General features: G+C 40.0%; 1 protein-coding gene and 1 long non-coding RNA gene across 3 annotated transcripts in view; one reads left to right on the forward strand and one right to left on the reverse strand.

The window, feature by feature from the left end:
- The first annotated feature begins 2,864 nt into the window (after positions 1 to 2,864).
- LOC147729080 (uncharacterized) lies at positions 2,865 to 4,024 on the forward strand. Its single transcript, XR_015309201.1, has 3 exons — positions 2,865 to 2,981; positions 3,071 to 3,163; positions 3,914 to 4,024. It is a non-coding gene; the product is annotated as an uncharacterized LOC147729080 (long non-coding RNA).
- A 9,280-nt stretch (positions 4,025 to 13,304) lies between these two features.
- The window catches only part of LOC147729081 (cysteine repeat modular protein 2-like), a 721,334-nt gene continuing 716,680 nt past the window's right edge, over positions 13,305 to 17,958 (reverse strand). For both annotated transcript variants that reach the window (XM_086959364.1, XM_086959363.1), the window contains one exon: positions 13,305 to 15,438. In XM_086959364.1, coding sequence (XP_086815490.1) covers positions 15,008 to 15,438 — 431 coding nt within the window. In that variant the 3' untranslated portion in view covers positions 13,305 to 15,007. The remainder of the gene's footprint in view (positions 15,439 to 17,958) is intronic.

Below are 17,958 nucleotides of genomic sequence, written 5' to 3' on the forward strand. Positions count from 1 at the left end.
AATAAAGAGGTCATCCATAGAGCAGAGAACAGGACACGCAGGATCCCCAGGGACGAAACTCTCAAAATTAAATCACGTAAGAAATTCAAAACAAGCACAGATGTCAGATTTATAACAAAATATACCAGGCATAGCAACAGCATATTCAAAATTCTAAAAAATAACTGGCATCTTTTAAAAGAGGTCCCAGGATTACAACTACATGTGAGAAACAATCCCTCAGTGACGTATCGCAGAGGTAGAACACTCCGTAACCAACTATGCCCTAGCTATCTCAAACCAAACAAAGATGCCAATACCAATTGGCTGCCTCAGAAACCGAAAGGTTTCTTTACATGCAGGGAGTGCAACATCTGTGAATATGGCAAAGATAAAACCAAACAGTTTACATTCAATGGCTCACCAAAGTTTGAAATTCTATCCTTTATAAACTGTGCGACTACGTTTGTAGTATATGTTTTGGGCTGTAATTGCGGATTAATATACGTGGGCAGCTCGAAACGCAACTTCAGGATTAGAATCCAAGAACATAGGAGAGCGATCTTGAATAAAGATACTAGATATGCCCATACAAAACATTTTTGGGAAAAACATAGTGGGAAACCTGAATTTTGGTTCCATGGTTTGGAACATGTACAACTGCCCATAAGAGGAGGTAATCGGGAGGTACTTCTTAGACAGAGGGAGGCAAGATGGATATGCAAACTTCAAAGCATAAAACACGGTATGAATTTGGATAATGAAATGTACCACTTCTTATGAAGATATGATAAATGGTATTACTTAGAATTAATACTTTGCCAAAACTGTGTGAAGAACTGTGTGAAGCTCTGAGTCAATACTGTATCAAAAATATACAATTCATATATAATTCATGTATCCTAGAAGAACTATTCTTGTCTGTCATGAGGAGTACCAATAATGCAACGAGAGTATGTTAATGACTGACCAGGTATGCATTCAACATAGACACATCCTCCTCTCTTATACTCTCCCATATAGAACATGATCAAGTTCTATTATTATAAAAACATCTCTGCTCCCCTAAACACCACCTTCCCACTTATTCCCTAATTCAGGATAATACAAAAATATGAATGCATAACCAATATTGCGAAGCTCAACATCCAGTTTGCCTAAACTTAGAATGCACCCCTAGGTCTTAGGAGACAGCCCCATGTACAATGGCTTATCTTTCCATCATGCCTAAAATCGAACTAAAGACATAGACTGACGAAGCTCTTGTTAGAGAACCAATACAATCATATTTGAATGATATAAATTCGAGATTAAACAACACCAATCTAATATAAAGGGTTCTACTATAGGGCAGCTATCCGTTCCAAGATGGCGCCCGCAGAACACGCGAACTGCAACCTAATACAAAAATGATCTATATATGATTATATGTAAGAAAGGTCTTGATATTCGGGACTATAATATCATTGAGGGACCCTCTTATACATAGTTTGACACATAAATGGGAATATGACGCCAGACGAATTGGGAAGACAACGCGATCGACAACAAAAATATTTTTCCAATAATAGCGATATAACACAAAGAAAGGAGTGCACATTTCTCATAGAGCCAGGATCAAATGTAGGGTCCGCCGAAATGTACCCCTAACGCACTTTATTACCAGCGCGATGCAAAACTGACTAGTCCAATATGGCGGCCGGGAAACAGTAAGATCTTATGCAACTGCAGGTTGCTACTTGTTTTAAAACTAAGATCAAATAACGAATTAAATGCTAGAAAGGATGTAGTACTCGGCACAACGATAACACGGAGGGGCCAATCCGGCATTAACTCGATACTACAACATCAGGCATACTGATTTTTTACCGCGATCGGCACCTAGAGGTTCTTGTGCACAGCTAGTGCTAAAATATACAGAAACGAGGTCACGGTTCCTACAGAAACCAAACTGTAGGTTAGACTAAATATAATATACTTTTCACGCGCCTTACTATCAATACTATGCAGAATTTGACTAGTCCAAGATGGCGCCCGAAAAAACTCAGTCTATGTAACCAACCACAAGAGCACAAACAAATCGGCCAATGGGCTAATTACTATCTGTATATAAGGCGGGTCCAAAAAATGGCGAACTCAGCCTGGAACCAGCCATGCAGAGACGCCGAAACTGACAACGGTAACCACAGGTGAGAGACAGGGCTAGGAGCTGAGCAAACATAGATACTGGATTTTTAAATAGCCAATATCCTAGGGATATGATAGAAATGGTAGTACTAATATTTTTTGGCACATAAGTAATATATATTTTTGGCACACAATTAAGCAAATTTTTGCTAAATTCTATGGTTTCCTCTTTCTATTTTGAGAGTACCTAACTATCCTAACTGAGCACACAGAATGCTATCTCAGAGTGTCCAACTATTTTTTGTCCAAATAGAAGGCTATTGTTTTAAGAACCCATGGAGAAAGCTGTTAGGCGGGTTAGAATAACAACGGGTCTTTAGCCTGTACAACAGGGACTCTGCTTAGGAGCATGGTTTGAGATGTATTACTGCTCTGGGGTATTCTGTTACTATGCAAAATGTCCTCTGGAAGTGACCAATTGTGATATCAGGTTGGACTAATAGTCTGCAATGAGAATAGGACATAGCACTAGGGGTTTGAGAAGCATGCAGATATAACCCACCTCTGACTTTACTGCAAAAACTAGTGTCTATTTTTGTGAAGTTGTACTATAGAGACACTGGAATATTGGGTAGGGAAGTCCTTGCAATATAAAATATAAACTTATAGCTGTTTGTTGAAGTAGAAATACAGGACGAGTTCTGAATAGCTATACTTTGCTTTTGCCTCCCGTCTAGCACTGTACCCACCTGCAATAAATACAACCAGGGACGGGTAGCTCTTTGAAATATAAGAACGTTTTTCGGACAAGACCTACAAAGTCCATGATACAAAGAAAAGATAAGGGAAGAGAGACACTCCAAAGGCTTTTAAAGGTATGCATAAGAAGAAGATATATAAGACACCGTAGGCGCAATATGATAATATAGACTGGATATAAAACAATGTCTCTTTTACTGATTAGAAATAAGCTGGAAGAAAGAAATGATCAGAAAATTCCCAGTGTGACTACAGAGGGATCTTACAAAAAGACAACTTACCGGATATACTCGCAGCGGTAAGAACCGTAGCCTTGCTAGTACACTCTTTACTGCCAAATAACTTGTGTCTAATTCTATCATTAACTTCTCCTCTCCATGCCCCTTTGATAATGAAACATAATTCAATTGGATAATGAAACACACCCTAGTAGATGGAAAGGAGGACGGTCTATCTTGAATACGGGTAGGCTCTTTGGGCGATGTAAATATCAAAAAGAGAGTGAATATGATGTTGATATGTGTCATAAATGTATACACATACTACTAAGTTATCATAGTACATGTCACAACAAGACTAAAATGTGCAGATGGTATTTGTGTATGTTTTTGGTGTGATCTCTTCAACCTAGAAATGTGTTAAGACAAAGCGAGATATATGTTCTCTTCTATCAATAGTGATATACTCACCTCTATCTACAGGGAATGCCTAACATCAAAGTAGAATTTCAACTGTGAAACATACATTGTATTAAGGATGTTCTGAACCTTTCTTGCTGTTCTTCCACGTAAACCTCCCCCTTCCGTGGCGGTAACTGTTTTGAAAAGGATGTTTTTAAAACGAAGATTTTTAAAGTTAACAAATATTCGCTGATCAGTCTTTCCCTTGCAATAGGCTACTGTGTCCGTCCTTTGCTTTCCCTGGTCTCCAGGGAAAGATGTATTCTATAAAGAATGCCCATTGAGGTAAAACAAAATGGGTTAATATGTACACGCTTGGCTATGCAGGAAATTGATGGGAATATTTTGTCTTTTATTTGTTTTTTCAGCCCTGAAGAAACTCCTTGGTAGGGAGTGAAACGCGTTGGCTGATCTCACTGCTTATTTTATTGATATGCCTTTTGTTGCCGAACAAAGATAAATAAAGAACATTTTTCTACTTATTCTACTTGGACTCTCATTTTGGTGCGCCCCCTTGAGTATCTAAACATCTTCATTTAGGGTCTCAAAACTTTTATTATTGCGGTTTGGCTTCCATTCCTGCGGTCCTCCTAGTCTGCCCCTCTGTTGGCATCATGTCTCAGGACGCAGGCCATGCGAGAGCGTCTGTCACCGGAACAAAACCAAAACGCCTTAAGAATGACCCTCCGTCCCCAATTCGCACCTCTCAGAACCCGGTGCTGGATTCCATTTTAGAAGAGGTTCGTGGCCTACAACCTTTCATGGTGGCAACTAATGAGAAGCTCAAGCAGATAGAAGACAGATGGGTAGTCATGGAAAACAAAGTCCTGCAACTAGAACAACGCATCAGTGACGTCCAGGATGTATCTACAAAAATTCCTACTCTTGAAATGGAGATACAGCAGTTGAAACTTCACACTGAGGACCTTGAGAACCGTAACAGGCGGAATAACCTCCGTATTTATGGTGTTCCGGAGTCCCTTGGGGAAGGCGACATGGTGACCTTCGTCCGCAAACTCCTCTACGAACTTCTGGGTCTCCAACCAGAATCTATCCCTCTAAACATACAGCGTGCTCACCGTCTGGGACGACCAACGTCTAACCCGGCCAAACCCAGAGGTATCATCCTGCTTTTTCTGGAATTCACCGAATTGATGACTGTTCTTAAAGCTGCAAGAGCTAAACGTCGTCTCATTTGGTCGGGTCACACCATCTTCATAGCCCAGGATTTATCGAATGCTACGAATGCACGTCGCAAGGAGTTCCTCAATCTACGTCCACGCATGAGGGAACTAAACATCCAATATGGAATCCTTCATCCTTGTCTCTGCAAAATAACCCACAATGGTCGTTCTTGTACCTTTGATGATCCGCAGAAGCTTCGAGAGTATCTTCTCACCGTCTCTTCACCCACGATGGACACCAATGACTGAAACTAACTCTCTTCTATTTTTTGCAATCATTTTTCTATTGTCTTGACGACTGTTGTGGCCTTGTCCCGGTCTCTTTCTTGTCATGTTTTACTACGACTTTACTTCTTATTGACTATATCCTATCTATATTCCCGCGTTTTCCTCGCTCTGTTGGGTAGGCGCCCGCATTGGCGTCTCCATGCTCCTATTACTTAGATCTTCTCTTTTTTCTCAGGTCTGGCATCTTTGCCTTGATCTGTTTCTTATTTATTTCCTTCTTTTTCTTTCCTTTCTTTTTCTTCTCCTTCTCACAGGCCATTTTTGTTTATCCCTTGCTCATTTATGTTCTGTTATCTTCTTTGTGTCCCTTATCGTCTTTCTTCTTGCGATCTCTAGTACTCCTCATCGTTACTCCTTACTCTTCTTATTGACTGTGATGCTCCTTCGTATATTGTTTCCCTATATTTACCCGATTTGTATTGCTAACATGTTTGTCTTCATTGTCTCTCCTTTTAGTTCCTTACCTGCAGTGTATTGGACCCAGTTGTTACCCTCCTCCCTTACCTTCCATCATGTGTAACTTTGTAACGTGGAATGTTCGTGGTCTCGGCAACCCAGTTAAACGTCAAAAGGTATTGTCCCACTTATCCAAGTTAAATGCTCAGATTGCTTTTCTCCAAGAAAGGCATTGTACAGATGTCGAATCGCTGAAGCTTAAGAGGGCTTGGGTGGGTCAAGTTGTATTTTCTCCTGCGATTGATAAAAAAGGGGGTGTTGCCATATTATTTCGCAAAGGTTTGGATGTTCAAATTTTATCTTCTCAATCGGATGCTGAAGGTCGTTGGGTTATGTCAAAAGTGTCTATACAAAACAAAATTATGGTGCTCCTAAATATTTATGGTCCTGTCCGACCAGACCCTAAATTTTGGACTGATATTAAAATCCTCATTTCATCTATTGACTGCCCTAACGTTGTCCTAGCTGGCGACCTTAACCAATGGTTAGACCCATTTTCGGATAGACTATCTTCCTCCAAATTCCAGCCTGATAAGACACATAAATCCTTCCAATCAGCCATTGCCTCCCGCCCCCTCTTCGACGTGTGGAAAACTTGTAATCCGAACTCACTCGAATATACATTCTACTCTAATGTTCACCACACCAGGTCCAGAATTGATTATATTCTAGTCAGCAAATCCCTTCTCCCTGCGATTCAGAAATCTGAAATTGGTTCCATTTTCCTTTCGGATCATGCACCTGTATATGCCACTTTTGACCTGTCCCACACCTCCTCCTCTTTCAATCGTTGGAAATTCAACACTTTCCTTCTCTCTGATTCTGTATTTATGTCTAAAGTTAAAAGTTTCATCTCTGAATACTTCTCCCTCAATTTACCCCAAGACACGTCAGTTTCAAATAATTGGGATGCTTTTAAAGCTGGATTGCGAGGTTTCACAATCTCTTATGTATCTAGGAAAAATAAACTCAACAGGGACAAATACACCGCCCAACTCTCCAACATTGAGACTTTAGAACACTCTTACTTCTCGTCCAAGAATCCTGACGCTCTCCTCCAACTTATTAAAGCCAAATCTGAACTTAATCAAATTGCCACATTTGAAGCTTGCAACACCCCTTTGAAGTTGAAATCTAAATTTCATGGAGGTCAGAATAAAGCGGGGAAAATGTTAGCAAATTATCTTAAAATTAAATCTGAGCGAAAATCAATTGGCTCTATTCTCAATGAAGACACCAATACAAAGGTTTCCTCTGATGAGGATATTGCACAGGTTTTTCATAATTATTATAAACTCCTGTATACTGATGATACACATCCTGGTGATGATGATCTTTCCCGTTTCTTCGAAGACCTTCCTCCTCCCCCTTCTCTCCCTACAGAATTCCATCAACTCGAATCTGACATTACCCCTCAGGAAATTCTCAAGGCAATTACCTCCCTCAAGAAAGCGAAAGCCCCTGGTCCAGATGGTCTCCCAATTGAATTTTACGCCACCATGCATTCCATTTTTGTCCCTCATCTTTTACAACTTTTTAACTCCTTTATTGCAAATGCTAAAGCATCTGGCTCATTTTTGGACGCCCTAATAATCATAATTCCCAAACCTGACAAAGACCATTCCTTGTGCAAAAATTATCGTCCCATATCCCTTATTAATTACGACTGTAAAATTTTTGCCAAAATTTTAGCAGCCCGCCTCGAATCCCTCATTCCTCTCCTAATCACAACCGATCAAGTTGGCTTTGTGAAAGGTAGACTTGCAGCTGACAATGCCCGTGTTTTTGCCAATATTATTTCCCACAGTAATCGATTCAATGCCCCTCTAGCTGCCCTCTCCCTAGACGCTGAGAAAGCGTTTGACCGAATTAATTGGAAATTCATGTTTAAGGCATTACATTGGTTTGGAGTTTGGTCCCCACTTCATCTCCCTGGTTAAACTACTTTACTCTGCTCCCCGCGCTAGTGTTTTTGTTAATAATCAATTCTCGAAGTTTTTCCCCTTATCCAGAGGGACAAGACAAGGTTGTCCTCTCTCCCCTTTACTCTTTATTCTTTGTCTTGAACCCTTCCTTATAAAAATCCGTTCTAACCCCCTCATTCAGGGATTCAAACAGTCCTCGATTGAGACAAAAATTTCGGCCTATGCCGATGATGTTCTGGTCTACATGGCTAACCCTGTCTCTTCCCTACCTCCATTTTTAGAAGAAGTCCACTTATATTCATCTGTTTCTGGTTATAAACTTAATCTCTCTAAAACGGAGGTCCTCCCTCTCAACTCCTCTTGTTATCAATATATGTTTGCTTCAACTGATTTTGCATGGTGCCCCTCCAAGATCAAATACCTGGGTATTTGGTTCTCCTCTACCCTGCGTGACACACTCAAACTGACCTTTACCTCCCTTACTCAAAAAATTCAATCGCTCCTTCAATTATGGTCTCCTCTTTTCCTTTCATGGTGGGGTCGTTTAGACACCATCAAAATGATGATTTCACCACATATTTTATACACTGTATCCATGCTTCCTGTAAAAATCCCTAAATTGTATTTTAATAGGTTAAACTCCATCTGCTCCAAATTTTTGTGGAACAATAAACGACCCCGCATTGCTTTACAAAAACTTATACGCCCTAAATCTGAAGGGGGGGTTCGCTTCCCTGATTTCCAATCGTACCATTCTGCCTTTTTAATTAAACAAGCCTTCTCATTGGCGTTCGATTTTACTGATACCCCTTTACCAAGATGGATCGCAGTTGAACGATCCTTGTTAAAGGATTTTACTTTTCAACAATCCCTTTTCATGTCAAACTGTTCATTCTTGACAACTCACCCTGTACTGAAATACTCACATACACTACTACACAATATATTCTCGAAAGACTCGTCTCCCTTACAAACTTTTCTTTCCTCCAGTATATGGTATAACAAATATCTTAAGTACAAGGGTAAATCTTTCTACTTCAAGTATTGGAAAGAAAAGGATATTATGTTTGTCTACCAATTTTTTTCTGATTCAACCATTATTTCCTTTGATGTAATGCAAACTAAGTTTGATTTACCTGTACAGTGTCGCAAAGAATTTGACATTATTACCTCTGCCATTGTGTCTGACCTATCTACCTTTCCTACTTTTGATCTCCTCCCTTCCCTTACTCCTTCCACCCCTCTATATCCTATGTTCACTCAACAAATACCCAAAGCTGCTCTGATTTATAAACTGTTATTAGATAATGTTGGCCTTAGGCCTAAAACCGTTACTGAAATTGCTTGGGAAACTGATTTATCTTTCTCGTTATCTGTTGATGTTTGGGATCGATTATGGTCTAAACTGTTTAAGACTTCAGTTTCGGCCCGTAATACTCAGTCACTTTTTTTTCTTTACCATAGAGCTCTTTTTACCCCTGTAAGCATTACAAAATTCTCCCCTTCCTCCTCACCCCTTTGTTGGTCTTGTTCTTCTAACCCAGGCACACTCATACATCTCCTATTTGACTGCCCACCAGTTCTTACTTTTTGGTCCTCAGTTTGGAAATATTGCATGCGTATTTTTCATTTCTCTGAACCATTTTCACCGTTGCATATTTTTTTAGGTTCTCTATCTGATGCTTTGGACTTACATTCGTATAACGCTAAATTGTTTGATCTTTTCATTGCAACTGCATTCAAAGTAATCTTATCTTGCTGGAAGGATAACTCTAAATTGTCTGTGCAGACATGGTGGAATTTTGTATGTGATGAGCACAGAATTGCAATTGCTTCTTCTTCCTCTGTCACCTTAAAAATTAAATCTGATCTTACCTGGCTACCTTTCTCTACCTTCTTATCCTCTTCTCCCCCTCCCTAACCTTCCCTTCCTTTTTTCTCTCTTTTTCTCTTTTCTTTTCTCATCTTTCTTTCTCTCTACGATTTTCTTCCATTACATAATTTTTCTAACCTTTTTTCATCTCCGATTATCTCTCATGATTATCTCATATTGTTTTTGTTCTATGTCATGTTGTTATATTATGATGTACTATTTCTTTTATGCACAATAAAACTTTATTAAACTGGAAAAAAAAGGTGTCATCATTTCAGAAGCTCAGTCAAGAGTCATCTATGGGTCAAGAAATAAGTGTTAGCCTAGTGCCACACTCAGACAGAATCAAAGTGATCATAGAGGGCTAAACCTCTCAAAGTCCAGGGGATCTGTCTGAAGGGATCAGGAAGGTGTCTGTCAAGATCATAAGGGGCTTCTACATCTGAAAGTAATCTGGAAGAGTTCTGAACTCTAACAGTGTGAACATCATGTTATAACCCACAAAGTCCTCTAGGTAACAAACCTTTTGTACACATCATCAGGGGTCCATTGTTCTCGCCCATTTCTAATGCTACAGACTGCAACATCAGCGGAAGGTCTCATACTGGACTGAACGACATCTTTCTCATGCATAAATTCGTTTGCCACATTGTTCAGCAGGCTTTCAAGTTGGGACTCTGGTTCCAACTTGATGTTCTTTCATCAAGGTATTCTTCTCAGGTTCTTTCCCCTATCGCTAGTACAGTAATATATCTATTCTACAACTCACAATGCATGTGAATACCTGCAAGAAATGGTACATTAGCAGAAAATAGAAAACAGCCTTTATGCAGCATGGTGAAATACCTAAAGCATTAACTCAATGGTGCACATGTATTGTGTATGTACACATTTAAATACAAATGAATATAAGTATCTAGTGCATGAGATTCACATTACATGAAACATTCAGACTTAAAAAAAAACATTTGTAAGTATGGCGAAGAACTACATTTAAATCACATATATAAAATATGAATCCACACATTACAAAACTCTTAGGGGCAGATTTATGATGCCCTTGCGCCGCAATTGCGTCACTTTAGTTGACGCAACTGCGGCGCAAACAATGCGCCCTATTTACAACGTGACGCATCTAGGAGATGCGTCACGTTGTAAAGCCCTGCGCCATAAGGAGGCGTTCCTGCGCAGGGGGGGGGTTCCTGAAAGTGGCTGAGTGAAATCTATGAGATTTCACTCAGTCACTTTCAGGCCAATGCTGCGTCAAAACCCTGCGCCTGCTTGAAGCAGGCGTAGGTCTTGATGCAGCATTGTGTAGATGGGGCACCCCGAGCCTTGCTGCAGCTGCGTCGCGATTTTGGGCAATTTTGCGTGGCGCCAATTATTTCCCGGGTGGTTGAGATTTACTAATGTGGATTTTTCTGCACTTACCATGGAGAAAATCTGCAGCAGTTAAATCATTTATGCCTGCCAGGAATCCATTTCTGAATTCCCGGAAGTGTAAGTAAGCAGCAAGGTATGTTTATGTAGACCTTGTTGAGCCAAAGAGGTTTTTTTCTTTAGTGAGGTCGCAACCTTTTTCTATTTCTACAAAGTTAGTTGATCGACCGGTCATCCTATAATTATCAAACAATTCTCCAAACTTGTGTTTTCCTTCGTGGAGAAGTGTGGCTCACTGGTTAGAGCAGGCAGACCCTGAAGCAGAGGTCAGACCCGGGACCAGGGTTCAATTCCCGACGCGGCAGGGTCTTGAGCTCAAATGTCCATGGACTCGATAATTCTCGCTTCGGTGCCTGACCTAATCATGGGTTCACACTCTGCAACTCTGGGCATTAAGCTTGCTTAATCTCCACAACGGCCCCCCGCGGCGGGATGCCTGGCTTTCACCTTGGGGATGCCCTGTAGGGGCTATCTCACAGGGAAACGCCAGGACGGGTTCCCAAGGCAAGCGCAGAGATACCCCTTCGGGGGTCGATTCAGGCGCTATATAAGAAACATAATAATAATAATTACAGTGTTGGTTGTTACTTTCCAACACCTAAATATGCACCCTCAAATATACTTCCTTCAGTCTCATTCTGAAGTTGATAAAGCACCAATCCAGCAACTCAAAGGCAGACATTCATTTCCTAGACTCACTCCACACTTTGGGGCAGATTTATGAGGCCTTTGCGCCGCAATTGGGTCACTTTATTTGACGCAACTGCGGCGCAAACAATGCGCCCTATTTACAACGTGACGCATCTAGGAGATGCGTCACGTTGTAAAGCACTGCGCCATAAGGAGGCGTTCCTGCGCAGGAACGCCTCCTGAAAGTGGCTGAGTGAAATCTATGAGATTTCACTCAGTCACTTTCAGGGCAATGCTGCGTCAAAACCCTGCGCCTGCTTGAAGCAGGCGTAGGTCTTGACGCAGCATTGTGCAGATGGTGTACCCCCGAGCCTTGCTGGAGATGCGTTGCGCTTGCGACGCAACTCCAGCAATGCGCCACATTTCTGGCACAGATGCGTCACGCATCTGTGCCGTTTTTGCACCATGGTGCACCGCATTATAAATGCGGCGCACCATAGGTGGCGGAGCTGTGGCGCACTGTGGCGCATGTTAACGCGACCTGGAACATATATTTGCACTTATAAACCTTGTTGATTTATGTATTCCCAATACCCAACTTAGATCATTTACCTTTCCTTTCTTATACATTTAATTGACACAACTTTATTTCACGTTCTGAATTAATTTTCCCCTCACTCCGCTCTCTTCCGGGTTATGAGAGCACTTCCTTAAAACGCACTCGGCACGCATGCGCGAGTAAACACTGTTTCGAACATGGACATGGAATAGCTACGTTACCCGTTCGTTTGACGGGTGAGTAATAAACAGCGTGTACCGACCCATGTTGCATGCACACAGGTTTCTAGTTGTCTCTATCGGACACCGAGCACCTTTGCACTCGTACCGTCTCACCCGGTGTTCACGAATGTTAAGACACACGCCATGGTGGCTTTTCACTGCTCTGATCCGTTATTGGCACACACGCTGCCAGCACCTTAGCACTTCTTCATCGTTCTTATTGGATTGTCTTTCAAATGCGTTTATTTCCTCTCCTTTTTCAACAACACTAGGGGCATGTACTTGCTTTTTATCACGTTTTTATTATTTCACCACGTGGCAGCATGTTTGATGATAGATTTCAGACTTCTTTGGTTTATGTAGCCTTAACAATTTTAAATAAGACTGTGGCCTGCTTCCTTGCCATTGATTATACCTCACTTTTGGTTTTACCCTACAGAAATGTATTTCCCCTGATGAAGTGCTGAATAGCACGAAATGCATTGGGTCCAAGGTTGATTTTGTGGACAAACAATTGTGTATTGGAAAAATGATGAAACAAAACATCGCTGTGATGTAACAGCTTAACTCTGATCGAAGGATTGAACTACTGATCTTGAAGAATAAATCTGTGCAACTAACAGTTTATCTTGGTATATTGTCATGATTACCTATTCCGTTTGAACTGCATTGAAATAGATGGGATTGATTTCCACAATAGAGTGCGACTGGCCAACCTGTCAAGCCTGACAGCCCAAATCCGCATGTTAACTGGCGCATCCCTGGGGATGCGCCAGTTAACATAAATCTGCCCCTTTGTGTGTAAATCACTCCTTTTATCATAGGCCACACTTTGCCTAGAACGTTTACCTCTTGCTAATAGTTGAGAGCACTAAGTTGTCATCCCATGTTGTTTTGGAAGCAGCAAGAAATAGTTGTCATCCCAGAAACAGAGAGTGACAAAAGCGTGTTCACCAGAGTGCAATGTGGAATTCTCACTGCCTTAAATGGTCAGCACTGTTTGCCTAGGAGTGTAGCTAAAACACATTGGACCCCTATCTGTTTTACTTCATTACACGTGGAGGACATTAATAAAACCTGCAGCAAATCCATCACAATTCCAAAACAACTAAACTTACCTTTGGTGACCTTATTTTATTTGGTTAAAATGATAGTTGAGAAAATACACTGAATAATTCTGGAAGAGAATAGGTGATCAATATAAAATTAAGCAGAACAGGTTTTAACATGGTTTATTGTTTAAAGTACACAAGTTTAAAGGCTCCGCCAAAAAACAATGCCTGTTTTTAATGCGATTTACATCCTGGTGCATCCAGTTCCATTATTGGTGTGTCCAGGTTTGCAGCTGCCTGGATAATAAAGGGATTCTCAGAACTATTTAAAAACGTCAACAGTTTCACAAGAAGGCTTCAAGATCTCACTGAAATTTTGAGGCATTTGTCATAATTGTTTATAAAGATGTGCACACAGTTCTGTTAATGTCAAACAGGCAAAAACAAAGTAATCTGATCTGATAGAGTAAAATCTAAGCTTTGTATCTACATAACAACGTAAGACCTCGCAAAATATTCTATCTTTTTATAATGCCTCTCATTAAACTGGTAAATTAGTGCCCCCAAGAGCTACATGTCTCTGCTTAAAATTTCAGAATCTACCAAGTTTAACCTCGAGACTCATATTTTTATTTATTTCGTTCAGTGCTGTCTAATGATAGCTGTGCAGCTACTTCAGGGCATAGTGAAGGGCGACACTACTTAAATTTCATGGTAGGCACAAGCTTCATTTTTATTGCAGTAGTAGAATCTCCTAAACATTCTGATTTGGTCTACGTGTAACTCACGTAATTTCCTGTTTTTTCATATTCAAATCACATAGCTTTCTTCCAAGGGAGAGTTGGTTTGACCAGAAATATCCCAATATCTCATGGGAACCATGGAAATTGAGCATACAAGGTGCCTTGTACTAGCAACGTTCACCGCTACTTACAGAAACTTGGACAGTGGATGGTCAAAGCGGAGAGGTAGGTAAGATCAATTTTGCTCATAAACAAATTGCTAGAATGGAGCTCTTTCTTGTAAAGCACTACAAGGGTCCACCTTTTCAGGTTTCAGTCCTAGTGGGAATTACATGTGTTACATGAGGAAAAAGTACCTATCTTACCCCTACTACCACTTCAGGGGACTTTCCTATGCTTCCACAAACTGGTCTGATGAAAAGACTCTTTTAAATAAATCTCTGGCTTTCAAATCCCCAGCCCTTTAAATTGCTCCTGCAAAATGTATCTTAATGACGTTATAATAGCTTTTTGTGGATATGTTTATGAATCTGTGAGTTATTCAGACCTTTTTGAGTCCGATACTAGTCTGGTCATAGCAGGATATAGAAATTGAGATGAGAATATTATGACCCTCATAGGATCAAGAAATAGCAGTGCATCCCCCTTTTACATGTGGAACTGCACAATAAGCCCCGGTTTTTATCGGTTTCATCTTAAATTGGGTAGAGTTCTACTATCGAATACAATGGAGTGGTCCGGTAGAAAATGGAAGGAGGCCGCTCTTTCTAAATGATTCCCTTCATTAACAACGGAATTCAGGTAGAAAGGTTAAAATCAGATATATTAAAGATTAGTATTTAGGTGGAAATTACTTTTACAGCCCATCTCCTTTCAGTTGATTGAGAACGTATTCCGAATACATTAAGAGGCGAAAAATAACTATGCCACACTGGATATTCAAACTAAAACTAGTGTGTATAACACTACAATTGTGTATCATAAGAACCTAAGTGACACTGATGATCATGTGTTTCCATTGCCCCTGCTCTTTACAGTCATTAAATGGAGCGCAGAGTGTCAGCAGCAAATTGAATATATGTGCTTTTAGACTAACATTTTACCTTATTCAAACATGTACGTTCATCCTCCTCGCCGTCTTCTTCATCATGTACTTTGAAACAGTACTTTCTGAACACTCTACCATCTCTGCTACTGTACACTACATCACATTCATCTGGGCTTTCGTCCCCTGCATCATTTCCTTGTGTCATGACCACCTGGTCTTCAACATGTTCGTAGACCGGGATCACTCGCGAATTGCCGTTCAACCTGTCGTAACTCTGCTTCCAGCAAAACCTCTTTTTAGATCTGGCTTTTTGTAAAATGAGCCCTCCCATCACCAAAACAAGAAACAAGGTCCCAAGTACTGGTAATATTGTTGAGAAATCGAGTGACGGTATGGTCGTTTTTGATGTTGGCATGTAACTCTTTTCCAAGGCCGCCTTCTTCGTTTCAGTCTGGGAGATCTTCGTACATAATGCTAAAAATGACCATAGGAGAAAAAACAGTATTATTTTCATAGCACAGGCTGCATCAAGAAACACTGGTGATAATATAAACATGCATTTGTAGAGTTAAACAACTCATGGTTGAAGAAGTTTAGGGTCTTGATAAAAAGCCTTAGTTTTTAATAATGATCACACTTATTAGTAGCAGTCTACTACAATTCAATCAGAAATCGACATGCCCTCTCAAGGCCCTCTTTGCCCCATTAAAAGGCTACAATCATTGTTTTCACATGAGCATAGCATGCACTCTTTCTTTAGTGCACATAACAGTGAAAATATCAGCTACCCAAATGAGCTTGTTTCTTTATTTTTCTGCTCATCTATGTTTTTATATCGAGGAATGTGAGTTGTGTTCACAGCATGTCCTACTAAACATCACAGTAAATGTAGGGCACAAAATGCGAAGGCATTAATTACAGGATAGAGGTTCCTGTCAATGTACTCTTGTTGACTTTTACAGAGAAAAGGTTGGGCTTGAGAACCTTTTTCCATGAACAGAATTTTATGGTAATCAGTCTTTTAAAGCCCAGAGACTTGAAGATGATTTCAGGACACCTGAGCTCAAAAAACAGTGACCACAGAAAGTCTAGTCTTCTGGGTCCCTTGGAAATCCAAATACAACACTATTTTCTGAGTGATAATGGAACGGCATTCCAGAGAATGAATATCTGTAGTTAGCGTTCCAGACTATTGGTGAATAAAAGAAGCAACTTATATGAAGGATATCTTAACGGCTCAAAGGGATGTTTTAGTTTCATAATTTATTCAGGGAGTATGACTCAAAGTTATCAAGCCACAAGACATCAGAAGACTTTGCGAATTGGACAGTAGAATAATACCGGCTGCCTCACTTTAAAAGAGTTGTAGAACCCTTCAGATAGTTCAATGTTGGTACACAAATGGGGACAGATTAACAGCTCTACCGTATGTGCAATAGTGGGAAGGTGAAGGATATTGAGTATTATATCATGCCACACAATATTTTAGATGATTAGGGGCATGTCATTTCAAGACATTACCCAATGAAAGAGTATGCCAAAGTTGCAAGTGAGGTGAATTTAGCCAATAAAAGGAAAGATCTTCAGTCGAAGAAGCTAATGCCAGCTACTCTGTCTTCGCAAAATGTTAGGCCAGAAGAAACGAGGAGACAAAATTGCAAATAGACACTTAAGAGAGAATGAAAGAGACCCAACCCCTTAATATTTTGAGGACCAGTTGGAGTCACTAATATTGAAAATTTTAACAAGCATTGCCAAAGCCAATAGATGTGTGGTTTGTATTGCATGTGTATTGAGCATGAGCACGCTCTACAAATGTTAAACTATTGGTTTGGCAAATGCTTGTTTTCCAGGGGGCACTAGAAAGATAATGCAGATTTTTTTTACTGGATGCTGCAGTAAAAAAAGCTTACTTTCACATCTGTACTTTCTATTTTTCAGTTTGTTTTGTCAGCACTCAATCCCAAGTGCTGCAAGGCATCATAGTTGAATAGAAAGTCAATATAGAGTATGTACAATAAAGTTTCAAGATAGCTATATGTTTCCATAAATTGGGTGGTTATCTGTGGATGTGCATTTGGTGGATTCCTTGTAGATGATAATGATATATATAAAAATAAATATGTATGAAGAATGTTTTTTGTTTTGCTAAAAACTTTGGTGTTGTTTGTCAAATCTTCACGGAACTTCGGAAAAAACTGTTCATCTAGCTCGGTTTATTAATGCAATGTTTTGTGGTGATCAATCAAGCGGGGGCCAAGAAAAAGGGGATCCCAAAACGTTGATATCGCATAGGAAACTTTACCTCCAATATTGAAAAAAGGCTGCTCAGAATTACACCAAATATGGCAAAAAGCTAGAGGTGTGAGCAGTAAAAAAGATGGAATTTGATCACTGCACTGTATATATACCATAGTGGTGAAAATGTATGTGGTAAGACATTTATTACAATAGTGCAGTGGTCAAACTCCATGTTTGTACTACTCACACTACGGGTCTATGAAATGAGACAGTTCTGGTTCTGATGAAATGCCTTTGCATATTCCCAATACACAGAAAAGGTCAGTATGGCATAAACAATGCATACAGATATGCGGGAGCATCACAAGCCACTCGAGTAATTCCACCGTCTATGAGTCAATACCCCTCCTCATATTTAACCATGGTAATATATAACATATTAAATCCTGCACAAGATTCTATTCAAGTTCAAGTTTAAAAACCAAGTTTATTTAGACTCCATAGTCCTTAAACACACAAAACAGCATAAATACAATACATTAAAAAAATTAAAACATTTCATAAACTCAACATCTTAAAATTCATGATTTAAAATACAATACCATATTTTCAGATTCTATTCACTGTTATGGAGAATGGCGGGTTTGACAAGTTTTTGATACCATAGGGTACAACCTTCAAGGTCTCTGGATAACATGCACTTAAATATGTACAGACCTATCCTTAAACAACTAACAAGGGTTTGGTTAATGC

This window comes from Lissotriton vulgaris, chromosome 2_2, assembly GCF_964263255.1.
Source record: "Lissotriton vulgaris chromosome 2_2, aLisVul1.2, whole genome shotgun sequence".
Lineage (NCBI taxonomy): Eukaryota > Metazoa > Chordata > Amphibia > Caudata > Salamandridae > Lissotriton > Lissotriton vulgaris.